This window comes from Chlorocebus sabaeus, chromosome 11 (genome assembly GCF_047675955.1).
Source record: "Chlorocebus sabaeus isolate Y175 chromosome 11, mChlSab1.0.hap1, whole genome shotgun sequence".
NCBI classification, from domain to species: Eukaryota; Metazoa; Chordata; class Mammalia; order Primates; family Cercopithecidae; genus Chlorocebus; species Chlorocebus sabaeus.
This window is the reverse complement of record NC_132914.1, coordinates 99,311,495-99,327,871: the sequence shown is the minus strand read 5'-3', so window position 1 is coordinate 99,327,871 and position 16,377 is coordinate 99,311,495. Positions and strand designations below refer to the sequence as shown.

At 39.0% G+C, this 16,377-nt stretch overlaps 1 protein-coding gene across 3 annotated transcripts in view; it reads left to right on the top strand.

The window, feature by feature from the left end:
- Window positions 1–11,845, top strand: part of WASHC3 (WASH complex subunit 3) — a 46,448-nt gene extending 34,603 nt beyond the window's left edge. For all 3 annotated transcript variants that reach the window (XM_037996627.2, XM_008004428.3, XM_008004425.3), the window contains exon 7: window positions 11,596–11,845. In XM_037996627.2, the coding sequence (XP_037852555.1) occupies window positions 11,596–11,680 (85 nt within the window). In that variant the 3' untranslated portion in view covers window positions 11,681–11,845. The remainder of the gene's footprint in view (window positions 1–11,595) is intronic.
- The last annotated feature ends 4,532 nt before the right edge of the window (window positions 11,846–16,377 follow it).

Below are 16,377 nucleotides of genomic sequence, written 5' to 3'. Positions count from 1 at the left end.
ACCTCCTTTTGCTTCTGGAAATACAGTTAGACCTCCTATAATAACAGAGAACTAAAATTACCTTTAAAATGATTATCTTTTTCTAGAGAAAATATAATAAATGGAAAACTAGCACCCTGTAAGCATCAGCATGTGCTGGATATCCAAGACTTTTACCTGCTACTGGCTTTGTTTCATCCCCTGCCCAGCCTAAACCTACTTCATAATCCTTTACTTCAACCAGCTACCTGCACTAGCAACTTGATAATCATCCTTGATTCTGTCTTCTTCCTTACCCACTACAGTGTCAATCACTATGTGTTCTCATATTTAATGTCTCTCACATCTCACCGTATACCTCCATATCCATTGCTGTTTAGTTCACGTCCTCATCATTTGTCATCTGAATTACTATAGTAGCTACTGATTGGTTTTCCTGGTCTCTTTCAAGCCATCCACTAAAGCCTGAGTGGATCTCTTCATACTTCATTCTTGCTTCACATCTTCCTGTGACCCTCCACTGCCTTCAACATGTAGTCTAACATCTTAGTAGTGCATAGAAATGCTTTTATCATCAAGATGCAGATTCTCTCACTAGCGTCCTCTCTTGCGTTTCTTTCACATATGCCTATTTCATATAGCCATAGTGAACTACTTGCAGTTCTCTGAATGTATCATTTTCCTATTCCCTTTTGGTGTCTTTAAATGTTCTCCTTTCTCTCTGTGGAACTCCCTTCCCCCATCTTACTGGCCTGGCTAACCTATTATTCTTCAAGACTCCATCAGGTATCACCACCTGATAGACTTCATAGGTAACTACCATGGGGGAAGATCCCAGGCCCTTCAACATTTCCTTGTGTCTCAGTTGGCCAGTTTGAGGGTATTTCGTTGTCTATAAATGTTGAGAAACATTCAGTTGTGAGGTAGTGCCAAGGTTAAGGGTAGAATTCCAGTAACAATTAACATTGTCTTACAGAAAAGCTGCTCCTCAACCACAGCCTGGAGCCTGAATTCTGACCCATTACCTCATAGGCACATGCCATTAGTCACCAGGGGCACTGGTTGGAGTGGGGATGACTCACTATAACCTATCACCACTACTAGCAACCCAGTTTCAACTGCATTTAGCTAGATATGATAAGTGCAATCAACTACCGTGTTAACAGAGGAATTATGGTGCTTTTGGAATCATGTTTACATAAAAGTTACGGAGCCTCACTTCAGGAGAGAAGTATGAGATGATGAAAGAGAAGAAAATGTGCCATCCAAGGGAAGAGTACACTTTTATTTAGAATCTTAGGTACATTTTAAGCCTCAGCCAAGAACTTTCAGTAAAGATTGTTCTGTGTTCTTTTTTCTTTTAAAGTATAAACATACACTTTATTTTTTATTAGCTTTAAGTAGTAAGACAAACTCATACAACTGTTGGAAGAAATGGCCTAGCTCTGTCTGAAACTGAGCAAAGGGCAAAACTGAGGTTAATATAGAAATAAATACTGATCAGAAAATATATTGCTATTTGATTGGCTTATTTGTATGAAAAATTGGAAGCTAAGAGTACATAATTTTAAATCAAAAATATTTACATGATAAGAGAGAAGAGATCCTAGCAATTTTCCTAGGCAAATGACTATTACAGAATTTAGAAAGTCTATAAAACTGTAGAAAATGCCTGATAATTGCTAAGTGAATATTGGATTTGATTCTTCTAAGTGATTGTTTTTAAAAACTAAAGTTTTTGAAAATAACAATCATATATAACCAAGAATTAGTCCTGTTTAGCTTCTAAAAATTAGTTTCAATACCAGTGAGATAAAAAGATATGTGAAAGAATATTTGTCATCAAAATACTCAAAAGAGTTAAGGGGAAAATGGAAAAATTTGATTGGTCTTTGGCCAAAGGTTAATACATTCAGAAATATACAATGGGTAAATCACACCTTAAATATTCTTTCAATCACTGCCTAGATTTTCTTGCTTAGAAAAAAAGAAAAAAGTTTCACCCCATCCTGTTCTGTACTCTTACATTTATGTCCCTGAACTAGCGTTACTATTGTTACCTAGTAATTGCTACTTTTACAATTCTAGGATAAACAGACTAGCTTCTGGACTTGCCCATCGGCAAGCCATGAAATTCATGATGGTTAAGGCTCAGGATGAGGCCGACTTTAAGTAAGTAGAGATGGTCTACTTACTTGTATTCAGATTCTACCATGCCACTTTCTAGTTGTATAACCCTGGTCTGATTACCGAACCTCTCTGTGCATCAGTTTCCTCATCAGTAAAATGGGAAATAGAAGAGTTCGCTCCTTATAGAGTTGTTCAGACTAGATAGATAATGATGTAAGCACTCAGCACACACAGCTCTGGATAAGCAGTAAATGTTTAATACATATTAGTTGTGATTTATGAATGTTTTAATCAAGGACTGTGTAGCAAATTCTAGACAATGGATTTATCAGGCTTTGGATAACAACTTGTTTATAATCCTGTAGTTGCCTATATACTATTATGTTCTCAACAAAGACGTATTTAAAATATACAGAGTGGTTATCTTTTTAAATTATATTCTGTTTTCTCAAACTTAGAACTTATATTGTTAACTTTGCTTTAAAGAACAGATTTCTGAATTTGAAGTTCAATTGAACACACTCCTAACCTTAGTGGGAGGGTGCAGTGTGCAGCTTATTGATTTGACTAAAGAAAGCATATAATTGAGTTCAAGTTACTATGCAGACTTTGAACAGAACCAGCTCAGTTGGCATTTCTCCTGGATATATCTATCCAAAAGACATTTATACCATCCTCCCAGACGGTGGAATGACCACTCTTATGGTTGCCAGAAATAAAAGTAGCCACCTTAGCCTACTTATCGCTGAGACAAGAGGGGATTTATTATTGTTAAACAAAAGGATACTGGAAAGCAAGAAAACTTTTTTTTACATGGCATGCCCATCAGATTTTCCTGCCCTCTAAGATCATTCCTTATCTGCCAGGAGGATCTTTACCTCCTGCTATACAACAGCATAGTGGAGTAAAGATTGAGTTTTAGCTGGTTGAGGATAGATCAGACCTCAATTGGACATCCAGAAATAGGGTTTTTGCTCTTTCCATTTGGTTAGTTTTTGCTGAGCTAGGTTCTCCATTTAATGTAATTACCAGTCCTCATTCATTAGCTGGCAGACACTAGCTAGAAAGTATAGGACAAACCATATCAAAAAATTGTAATTGGTCTACTTTTAGAGACCTTGATCATAAGAATGAGAGAGATAATAGATATATCAAAGAGGAGATGTTAGAAAGCAGTTGTGGGTCTGTGTGTGGCTAGCAAGCAAGTGGCAGAGGAGCTGCTGGGAAATAAAGGATCCCAAGACCAATAGCAAAAGTCCATCCCACCTAGAACAGCTGCTTTTCTTTTTCTTCATGATATTAGGCATTAAATTGTTTTCATGGTTGCAGGAGTCTACCTACTAAGACAAAGAACAGGATATACCTGTCTTGATGAGAATTCAAAAGAGAAAAGACCAAATTAATCTCACTAGCTGCTATAATTCAAAGTCAAAATTGTTACATTTTTAATTACCCAGAGGTCCTTATTAAGTCAATACAATCTAATTCAAGAATCTTAGTGTTTTGGGTCTTGTTTTTCTTTTTTTTTTTTTTTTTTGACACGGAATTTTGCTCTTATCACCCAGGCTGGAGTGCAGTGGTGCAGTCTCACGTCACTGCAACCTCTGCCTCCTGGTTCAAGTGATTCTCCTGCCTCAGCCTCCCAAGTAGCTGGGATTACAGGCACATGCCACCATGCCTGGCTAATTTTTGTATTTTTAGTAGAGACAGGGTTTCACCATGTTGGCCAGGCTGGTCTCAAACTCCTGACCTCAGGTGATTTACCCACCTCAGTCTCCCAAAGTGCTGGGATTACAGGTGTAAGCCATGACACCTGGCTCTCTTAAGACCACCTATTGCCATCGCATAGCTCTGACAGACCATTAATGGACAACAGTACCATGTGACATTATAACTTTATGTGTGTGTCGTTGCCATTAGTGATTTGAGTAATAACTACCTCATCATCTCCTACTCAGCAATATTTTTACTGACAATGTATTTGGTACTTAATCTGCTTTAAATTCAATGTTTTTAAGTGTCTAGAAAATGAAAAATGTTTTTAAACTCTTTATCTTACATGTTTTCCCAAAGAATGTTTGGTTTTTGTGTCCTTAAAGTAGCTAGTTTTAAACACAAATACAAATCTTCCTTTAATGAAAACAAATTAAACCAACAATATTGGTATTTTAGGACTCTCTTCATATTTAGGATGGCAGAAATCAACTCAAACTAGTTTATGTAAGAAGGGAAGTTATGGACTCTAATAGCTGAAAAATCTAGGTATGGACAGGATCTAGGGACTCAGTGTCATCAGGGCTGGCTGACTGGCATTCTTCTCTCCCCATTTCATTCTACCTTTACTTCCTTGGTGTAATAAACCATGTCTCTCCTAGTGCAGATGAGTTTCCTCTCTGAAGCCTGGGAACATAGCCCCCCAGAATATTGCTAGTTTTTCCAGTTGAACAGAGAGAGAGTTCCCTCTTCTCCATAACTCATAGCTCATTTATAAGGAAACATTCTGACTAGCCCTACTTGAATTGTGTGCCTTTCCTTGAATCCATCTCTCTCTCGCTGCAAGGGAATAGATTCCTGTGATTAGCCAGGCCTAGACTGTGTGACTGAAACAAGGAAGTGGATAGGGAAAAGATGAGGACAGCGAGGATTCTAGTTGACAACTTTCACTGATTCACATCAATGGGAGAAGAGTGGGTGTCAAAATTAGAATGTGCACAGCATCTGGTATGCTAAAAAGGGCAGATTTGTGTATACTTCGTCCTTTCTCCTGCACCTTTCTGTATTTTGGCTCATTTTTAGTTGAGGTCAACCTAGTAACTTCTTTGAAAAGATGTATATTTTTAATATAGTTTAGACTTAATAATTAGCTTAAAAAACTTTTTAAAAATTTGCTTTTATTAAGAATTTTGCTGATAATTTTGGTGTCACAAATATAAATATGCTTATTAAAATGTAGCCACCAATTTATTGTTTTTATTGTAACTACCAAAGATTGAAATTGTTAAAAAAAAAAAAAATACACATGATATTCATGATATATGTTTTTCTGTATTTTGTTGATATAATCTTTTTTGGAAATTCACTTATATATTTAAAATAACAAGAGACTATTATAAAGTCCTCATTTCCAAATTTTTAGTAGCAAAGTGTGTTTTCTTTGAATTGGGAGAAGCTAAACTTTAGCAGTTTAAGGTAGCAACTTTTTCAAATATGTCTTTAAATTTCTTTCCATGAAAAACAGCTTATAGGGTGAAGTAAGAACATTTATGATCATAATATGCAGAGCCAAATTTCTGTTCCCCTTGAAAATACAAATATCCAGGCTGGAAATGATGGTATTGCTGTGAGTTTTATTATTACTAGTAACACTTAAAAGACTTTACAACTTACAAAATGCTTTCCTATCTTCATTTGATTCTTGTGGCTTGCTTTTCTTTTTCGTACCCAAAGAGAACTAGTATGTACTTTTTCTTTTGTTCTGCTGGCAATTCCAATTTCAAGTAGCATAAAATTTACTTTAACATGAATGAGGGGGCCAGGCACGGTGGCTCATGCCTGTAATCCCAGCACTTTGGGAGGCTGAGGCAAGCAGATCACCTGAGGTCAGGAATTCGAGACCAGCCTGGCCAACATGGTGAAACCCTGCCTCTCCTAAAAAATACAAAAATTAGCTGGGTGTGGTGGCAGGCTTCTGTAATCCCAGCTACTTGGGAGGCGGAAGCAGGGAGAATTGCTTGAACCTGGGAGGTGGAGGTTGGAGTGAGCAAGATGGTGCCACTGCACTCCAGCCTCTCTAAGTAAATAAATAAGCGAGACTTCATCTCTAAATAAATAAATAAATAAATAAATAAATTGATTAATTAAATTAAATAAAATGAATGAGGAGCCAGGTGCAGTGGCTCATACCTGTAATCTCAACACTTTGGGAGGACAAGGGTAGAGGGTCACTTGAAGCCAGGAGTTCTAAACCAGATTGGGCAACAAAGTGAGACCTCATCTTTACAAAAAATTAAATTAGCCAGGCGCAATGGTGTGTATCTGCAGTCCCAACTACTTGGGAGGCTAAGGCAGGAGGATCACTTGAGCCCAGGAGGCTGAGGCTATAGTGAGCTCTGACCATGCCACTGAACTCCAGCCTGGGCAACAGAATGAGATGTCCCCAATAAATAAACAAACAAAGACAATAATAAGTATTGGTAAGGATACGAAGAAATTAGAGCCCCTGTGCATTGTTGGTGGGAATATAAAATGATGCAGCTGCTATAGAAAAGAGTATTGTGATCCTTCAAAAAATTAAAAATAGAATTATCATTCAGCACTTCCACTTTGGGGCATGTACCCAAAAGAATTGAAAGCAGAGTCTCAAAGAGATATTTGTATATCCATGTTCATAGCAGCATTTTTCACAATAGCCAAAAGATGGAAGCAATGCAAGTAACCATCAGTGGATGAATAGGAACAATTATGGTGTGTATATACAGACATACAGTGGAATATTATTCAGCTTTAAAAAGGAAGGAAATTCTGACACATGCTACAACCTAGGTGGACTTTTAGGACATTACGCTAAATGAAATAAGCCTATCACGGAAGGACAAATATCGTATGATTCCACTTGCATGAGGTATCGAGTATAGTCAAATTCATGGCGACAGAAAGAATCGTGATTGTCAGCACCTGGAGGGAGAAGGGAATATTAATAAGTGAGTGCGGTGATTCAGCTTTGCAAGATGAAGAGAGTTCTGGAGATGGATGGTGATGATGGTTGTACAACGATGTGAATGTCCTTAACACTACCATATACTTAAAAATGGTTATGATGCTAAATTTTATGTTACCTGTATTGTACCACAATAAGAAAAATTGAAAAAGAAAAAAATGAATGAGTGCAGACAATAACAAGTGTTGCTGAGGGTGTGGAGAAATTGGAACCCTCATACATTGCAGGTACAAATGTAAAATGGTACAGCTGCTTCGGAAAAGTTTGGCAGTTCCTCGGAAGGTTAAACAGAGTTTCCACCTATTGCTCCTGCTAGATGTTCTAATCTCATCTAATGTTGCACCCTGGGGTACCTTACACTCTAACTACCAAACGACTTACAGTTTCTGAGTGCAGCCTGCTACACCATCCCATTTTATTCTTTACCCAGAATGCTGTCATTCTCTCTTATTTCCACCTCTTCTGTTTCTGGCGAAGTCTTACTCGAATCATAAAATTCTTCACAAGTATTTCCAATTCTTTGGAGTCTTCTCTGACCAACTTCAACGACCATGTTTTCTGTTGAAACAAACAGTTCAGCCTTATTTGTATATATACAGCTGTGCATCGCTTAATGACAGGGATATGTTACAATAAATGCATTGTAGGTGATTTTTTCATTGTGCAAATGTCATAGAGTGTACTTACACAAGCCTGAATGATATGGCATGCGACATACTCAGGCAATAAACCTGTACAGCATATTACTGTACCGAATACTGTAGGCAGTTGTAACACAATGACAAGTATTTGTGTATCTAAGCATATCTAAACATAGAAGTAAAAAATGGTACCTGCATTGGCCAGTTACCATGAATGGAGCTTTCAGGACTGGAGTTGCTCTGGGTGAGTCAGTGAGTGAACAGGGAGTGAATATGAAGGCCTAAGACATTATTATACCAACTTTAAATTTCATAAACACTGTACACTTAGACTACACTAAATTTATTTTAAAAACTTTTTTCAATAACAAATTAACCTTAGCTTAGTATAACTTTATCAACTTTTTTTTTTACCTTTTTAACTATTTTGTAATACTACTTTACTTAGCTTAAAAGACAAGTCATACATTGTACAGCTATACAAAAATATTTTCTTTCTTTATATCTGTATTCTTTAAACTTTTTATTTTGACTTCTTAAGCTTTTTTGCTAAAAACTAAAACACATACAAGGCGTACACATGTCAGGATCATCAATATGACTGTTCTCCTCCATATCCTGTCTGACTAGAAGGTCTTCAGGGGCAATAACACGCATAAATCTGCTATTTTCTATTGTAACAATTCCTTCTTCTGGAATATCTCCTGAAGGACCTCCCTGAGGCTGTTTAACGTTAACTTTTTTTTTTTCAAAAAGTAAGTAGAAAGAGTACACTCTAAAACAACAACAGAGGCCAGGCACAGTGGCTAACACCTGTAATCCCAACACTTTGGGAGGCCGAGGCAGGTGCATCACCTGAGATCAGGACTTCGAGACCAGTCTGACCAACATGGAGAAACCCCATCACTACTAAAAATATAAAAATTAGCTGGGCATGGTGGTGCATGCCTGTAATCCCAGCTACTCAGGAGGCTGATGCAGGAGAATGGCTTGAACCCCGGAGGCAGAGATTGCAGTGAGCCAAGATTGCACCACTGCACCCTAGCCTGACAGAGCAAGACTGTGTCTCAAAAAATGTAAAATAAAATGAAATAACAAGAGAGGCTGGGTGCTGTGGCTCATGCCTGTAATTCCAGCACTTTGGAAGGCTGAGGCAGATGGATCAGTTGAGGTCAGGAGTTCAAGACCAGCCTGGCCAACATGGTGAAACCTGCTCTCTACCAAAAGTAAAAAAAATTAGCCAAGTGTGGTGGTGCATGCCTGTAGTCCCAGCTACTCGGAAGACTGAGGCAGGAGAATCTCTTGAACCCAGGAGGCAGAGGTTTCAGTGAGCCAAGATCACACCACTGCACTCCAGCCTGGACAACAGAGTGAGACTCCTTGTCAAATAAAATGAAATAACAGAAAGTACAGTGTAGTAAATACTAGGCGATAGAGGTTTCTCAGCTCCATTATAATCTAATGGGACCACCATCATATGCAGTCCATCACTGACTGAAACATTATTAAGTGGCACATGGCTGTATCACATTCTGTAACAATTTGTTTGCATTTCTGTCTCCCTCACAAAAATATTAGCTGCTTCAGGGAAGGAACTACTTGTTATTCATCTCTGTATCTCCAGTACCTAACACATTTTTTAGCAAATAGTAGATGCATGATGATGAAAATAAATAATCATAGTAACAGCAGATATTTATTTGATACTATGTGCCAGATATTACCGAACACACTTTACATTTATTAATTAATTTAATCATCACAAAATCCAGTCAGTCACAAAGTAGTTAAACAGCTTCCCCAAAGTTGGCCAACAAGTAAGAAACAAGGATGGGATTTCAGCACAGTCTGTACCCAGAGCCTATATTCTTAATTACTATGCAATATAGCATCACGTTGCGATAAATGTTACACATGTAAATTAATGAATTTTATAGTTTCAGTTTCTTCTAGTCCGAAGCTTTTACCCTTTTCCTTTTTTTTTTTTTTTTTTTTTTTTTTGGAGACAGGGTTTCACTCTGTTGCCCAGGCTGGAGTGCCCAGGCATGGTCACAGCTCACTGCAGCCTCTGCTCCCGCAGGCTCAAGCAATCCACCTCAGCCTCCAAAGTAGCTGGCACAATAGGCCACTACTGGCTAATTTCTGTTTTTTTGGTTTTTTTTTTTTTTTTTTTTTTTTTTGCAAAGGATGGGGTTTTGCGCTATTGCCCAGGCTGGTCTTGAACTCCTGGGCTCAAGCAATCCACCCTCCTCAGCCTCCCAAAGTGCTGGGATTACAGGCGTGAACCACCATTCCCTGACCTACCCTTTTCTAAAGTAGCATTTATTTTAGGAAGTTATGTACATTGTAGTATTTGTTTGAGTTGTCATAGATACTAATATAATTTTGATGTGGTATTAAAATAATTCCCACTGGTAATGTTTTCCTACTTAACAAAGTGTAGACAGTAAGAAATCAACTATATAGCAAAGAGAAATTTACTGGATAAAATGTGCCTAGTATTCATGCCCACTAATTCTAGAGTTGTTGCTTCTAATGAAAAGTGATGACGATGATGGTCCCATGTTAGTATTTTAGGCAGATGGAGCATCAGTCAAATCCTGGAACCGCCATACCCAGCTTTAAAATTTTACTGTATTGAGTACATAAGGCTTCCTTGTAGATACAATCTAAAATTGTTCAGCAGAGCGAATGGGTTTGTATTTGACAACTAGGGAGCAATGCCAATATTTCTTTCTCTTTTGTAGTATGCCAAATATATTTAAAAATATAAGCCATAATTTTAATACCTGAAGTAACTGTTAGACTTTGCATTTTCTTATTTTAGTAATAGTCATTTCTGTTTGTGGTGAATAAGAGTTTTATTTTTAAGTGTCCTAAATGTTTAATAAGAGTCAAGAAGCCTGAGGGAGAAATCAGTCTGGTAGTTTTTAATTATTAAGATACAGCAGTTATAGGCCAGGCACGGTGGCTCACACCTATAATCCCAGCACTTTGGGAGGCCAGGGCGGGTGGATCACAAGGTCAAGAGATCAAGACCATCCTGGCCACCATGGTGAAACCCCATCTCTACTAAAAATACAAAAATTAGCTGGGCGTGCTGGCGCACGCCTGTAGTTCCAGGTACTCAGGAGGCTGAGGCAAGAGAATGGCTTGAACCTGGGAGACGGAGGTTGCAGTGAGCTGAAATTACACCACTGCACTTCAGCCTGGAGACAGCAAGACTCCGTCTCAGAAAAAAAAAAAAGATATAGCAGTTATATTGTTACTCCTTTTCCTCTTGGTTTCCCCGCCCCCAAAAAATACTTTTCTTCCTTAATTTACTTTCTTGGTAAGAGTGAATAGAGGCGGAGTGATAGTGCCACTGCACTGATTAAATGATTTACTGGCACAAAACTATTGAGGCCTAACTAGTTGACTGTTTTAATAACATCATTAAAATTTCATTTAGGTTTGTTAGAGCACATCCATGCAAAGTTGGAATCTAACCATTCTCATGTCTCCTTATTATGCCTAGGGGATCTTTGAAACAGTATTTTTGCCAACTCATACTTTCTATTTTCATTCTGTAAAGATAAAACATGTAAGTGAAAACGTTTAACAAACATTAAGAACCTTTTTTGACCAGGCACTCTCCTCCGCTACAAAATTTCCACATTAGCTATTTTTTAATAGCCATTTTTGAACTCTCTTCCATTTCTAAGTTTCTCCCTGAAGCTTTCCTGAACATGAAGCGTTTCCTTTTCATTTCTAGCTTTCCTTTCTCTGTACCTCATGTACACTTGGAAGCTTCAGGGATTTAGCACTGGTCATGCTAGCCTCTACAGATCGCATCTCTGTCTATAGTTGGGTCTCCATGGTAATGAGAAGCAGAAAGTGCTGAAGCAGCGCACTGTGTAAGGACTGGCAAGAGAAAATACTGCCGCGGCCTCTACAGGCATAGCACTGAATCCCCATGGTGCCGAAGAAGCCTGAGAGAAGCATGCTAGTGGGGTAGTGCGGGAGACTAAGGACACGGACTTGGCAGATTTATTAGCAGCAATATTCTAAGATGAACCAATTTTAAGAGTTTGTAAGTGTTCTTTTCAATTGGAAAAGACCTTTAATTTTTTTTCCCTTTTCTTTTAGGAGGCCAGATGCTCCAGTGCCTGATGGTGAAAGTGAAAAAACTGTAGAAGAAAGTTCAGATAGCGAATCTTCTTTTAGTGACTAAGCTTAATTTTGATAAGAATTACATATGCATGCATAGGGGTACATTTACATTCTGTAAGAGATTGAGCCTGAACTCTCTTAGTCATAAGAACATTGAATGGCCACATGTCCACTACCAAGCTGCTTCTATGTTAAAAAAAATCATAATAAAGCATTTTTAACCTGCCGGTGTGTCTTGTCGCTAAAATAAAGGGCCTCGAAATGAAAAATAGGATAATCTAAATAAAGTACAATTAGTGCTACAAATACTAAGATGGAATGTTTTAGAGATGCAATGAACAATTACGGCCAGGCGCAGTGGCTCACCCCTGTAATCCCAGCACTTTGGGAGGCCGAGGCAAGTGGATCACCTGAGGTCAGGAGTTCAAGACCAGCCTGGGCAACATGGTGAAACCCCATCTCTACTAAAAATACAAAAATTAGCTGGGCGTGGTGACAAAAATTTGCTGGGCATGGTGGTGGCTGCCTGTATTCCCAGCTATTTGGGAGGCTGAGACAGGAGAATCACTTGAACCCGGGAGGTAAAGGTCGCAGTGAGCCGAGATTGAGTCATTGCACTCCAGCCATGGCGACAAAAGCGAATCTCCATCTCAAAAAAAAAAAAAAAGAAATGCGATGCAATGAACAATTTTAAATGAAGTCAGTGTGAGTTTAGTGATAATAATAGACCCAATGCAAAAAAAAAAAAAATGAATTTGGCTAAGTGAATTATTCAATTTTTGTGAATATTTTGGTGTGAAAAGTATATGGATTCATATCAGTTGTTAAAGACATTTCTCGTAGAAAGTAATACTGGGTTGAAATTTTCTGTGACAACTTAAAACTCACATATCACATATGTTATGGGTATGGAACTTTTTGGTAGTATTTTTTAGAATACACAGCCTTTCACCACTTGGCCATTAGTTCATATGTTTTTTTAAGTCAGATATTCTTATACAGTCATGCATTGCTTAACAACAGGGATACATTCTGAGAAATGCGTCGTTAGGCGATTTTGTTGTGCAAACATTGTGGATTTCGTCACAAATGTACTTAAACTATGGCTTCTAGGCTACACACAGCATGTTACTGTACTGAATACTGTAGGCAGTTGTAGCACAATGGTATTTGTGTATCTAAATGTAGAAAAGGTGCAGTCAAATGTGGTTTTATAATCTTAGGGGATGTTGACCAAAACATTATGCAGCACATGACTGTATTTATTAGCAGATGGAAATTGAAGGTCATTTCAGTGTGGTTCAGAATGAGTAACCATCATTGCCATCAACTCCTGTATTACCTAAACAAAAAAAATTTGCGCAGCAGGATTAAAATGTTCTCACCTCACCTTGCAAATAAGTAATTATTATTCATAGTTACTTTCACACAGTCTAGAAAATTCCTAAAGTACTTATGTGAAAAAATATATAAATGCATTTAACTAATTGTGCCTGTTTTAGTTTAGTTCACCTGAAAGTAGAGCCTGAGAAAAGGGCTTGTGTGTATAAGGTCATTTGCAAGGTGATCCCAGAAAACAGAAGTGAAAAAACAGGGAGTGGAAAAGCGAGAAAACCACATAAAAGTATATTATCAGCCGGATGCAGTAGCTCACGCCTGTAATCCCAGCACTTTGGGACGCTGAGGCAGGCAGATCACTTGAGGTCAGGAGTTTGAGACCAGCCTGACCAACATGGTGAAACCCTGTCTCTACTAAAAATACAAAATTTAGCTGGGCGTGGTGCGGGTTCCTGTAATCCCAGCTACTGGGAGGCTGAGGCAGGAGAAGCACTTGAACCCGGGAGGTGGAGGTTGCAGTGAGCCCAGATGGCACCACTATACTCCAGCCTGGGTGATAGAGTGAGACTCTCAAAAATAATAAAATTTAAAAAGTGTGTTATCAAGATTGACAGTTGGGGTTTGAGTGCTCCAAGACCTTCTGAGGAACTTTCAGAATGCCTCCCAGAGTTTTTCAACTAATAGAACTGGGAACATTTATTAACCAGTTTCCATCCCCCATTAGTTAAGAGTTGCCTCCAGTGTCGTTAATTATCCTTGCACTTCTGGGCTGTGCTTCTGTGTGGGAAAGCAGCACCCCAGTGTTGAAGAAAGACTTGGAACAGGAAGCAGAAAGATACATGGCTTTGACTTGCAGTGGGATTTCACCAACAGAAAGGACAAGTCCGAACTTACTCACCTAGAACTGTCCATGTAGCTGTGACTGATACCGGAAGTGGACGACGGAATGTGCAAAAGAGATATTTGCTGCAGTCTACACAAAAGCAGTCAGTTCAGAACTGCTTGAGTCCCATGTTAAGTCTACTTTGTCACAAGGTGATAGCCAGCCACAGTCTTTCTAAAATCTACACAGGAACATTAGTGAGACAAGCCACAGTTACTATCGCTACAGCTGGACGCAAGGCCTGAACTGGTACTTAACATCTTCTTCCACCACCCGTTTTACGTTTCTCCTGCTCTATATCAGAAATTCCGCTGGTCTAGGCATTCCTATTTCTTTTCTCTTGGTTCCTGGATCCGTGATCCTGGCAGTTGAGGACATGGCATGATATACTAGCCATTTTTGTAGTGCATTTACCACATCCTAGAGTTTACCACTTCAACCCTGCAGAATCTCTGAGATGGTGCCTACAGTGAGCCTAAAATAGACCATTTCATTGTTCCATTTGATTGATTTCTTCTGGATAATGTTGTATGCGGTAAGACCAGTGGATCCAACAATTCATGCACCTATTGTTACTCATTTGCTAAAAAATAATCCGAAGATCTGAGGCAGTGTAATGCAAGATACCCTGTTGGTAATAGGCATCGTGTAGGCTCTTAGAGAGCAATGCTGGCAGAGGTGCCACTGGAAGGAAAGGAAAGCCCCTTTTAAGAGTAGTAATTAATTACAATAAGAAAGAATTACTCCTCTTCCAGGTTAGAAGGAATTTAATGCAAATAAATGGCTCCCAAGTGACTGGTTAACCTCTTCAAGGAATAGTACCAAATCACTGGTCTCTGCTGCTGACGAATAGGGTATTCAGCAGTAGCTGAATCCTAGCTCATCTAGCTCGTCACCAGATGACCATTAGTGTGGAAGCCCAAGCTGTTGAGCCCAAGCATAGCCGGCATCTCTACCACCATGATTACTCCATTTGTGGGCTCATTGTGTAACCTGGGGCAATCAAGGACAAGGCTAGCTGACATCTACTGGAGAAATCATCCTGTCCACGTAATTTTTGCCTCCTCAAGTGAGTGTTTTCTTTCTGACATTTCGTCCTACAAAAATCTTCACACTTTGTGCACATTCCTATAGTTTTGTCCACATTCTTCATCCTTAAATCTCGCTTTCTCTAATCTTCAATATCGCTCCCTCCTTATCCCTGACCAGCCAAGCCAGTTACCAAGATCAAAAGTCTATAGTACTTAACTTAGGCCACATGCTTCTTCAGCAACATCATGACAAAGTGTACTGTTTGAAGCTGTGTCCATCAGGAAGATTATTTTCCCCACCACTGATCGTTAGAGCCACTGTCAGAGGCAGCAGTGTGGCAGCCAGCCATTTTTGCCCACACCAATATATCAAGCTTGTCCATGCATGAACAAGGTCCACTGCTTCCTGTCAGCTGGTGAGCTAATATTGCAAAAGTAACTTCAATTATTCACTTTCTCCCTATTGCATGCCTTTTGCCATATGTTTGCATTGCCCTCCCCCTCTGAATAGAGCATTTGGCCTCAACTTTTGATTCTCAACTTAGCCAATGGAATATTAACAAATGTGATCCAAGCAGAGGCTTGACAAATACTTGGTTGGTCTTGCCTTTTCCTGTGGCTCTGTTATTGACATAAGAACATGACTTGGATAGTCTAATGAGGATGAAAGATGCATGAGCAGAGATGAGTTGTTACGTCCATGTATCAGCCAACCCAAGACATGAGCAAGACCAGCCAAGGTCAGAAAACCTACCTAGCCAATTCTCAGCTGGCTGTGGATGTGAATAACAAATACTCACTGTTGATTATCATACAGTTTTTTGTTGTTCTTGGTTGTTACCACATAATTGTAGCAATAAATAACTGATACAGTTGACCACTGAAGGTTCTCCATGAGATCATACAAGTAAGTTGAAGAAAAGGCATTAGTGTAAGAGATGTAAATGATACGGGAAATAAATCATAGGTCTATTATAAATACAAAAATTAGCCACGCGTGGTGGTGCGTGCCTGTAGTCCCAGCTACTCAGGAGGCTGAGGCAGGAGAATCGCATGAACCCGGGAGGTGGAGGCTGCAGTGAGCCGAGATGGCACCGCTGAACTCCAGCCTGGGCGACAAGGACTCTGTCTCAAAAAAAAAAAAACAAAAGACTACACTGTGAGAGAGAGCAGGAGAGCTAACATAGTTCTGGAGCAATCAAGTTAATACATATTGCTATCCTTTCCATACAAATATAAACACTTTTGATATTCCTAATGATTGAAAAAAATGTTTGTCAGAACAAGAGCCACATATCATGCAGAGACTGTGTTGATCTGTTCCAGGAAAGGTACCATACTTGACATGGTAGACATGATTGGCACTATCACTTTATTAAGTTGATAATATCCCCTTGTCTTCCACCATGGCAAATGCCATACAGGTAAATGCAGAAGATGCTGCCTCTGTATACTGTAAGTCTTTGGAAGTGGTGCTAATCTCCAAAATTCCACTCGGAATGCAGT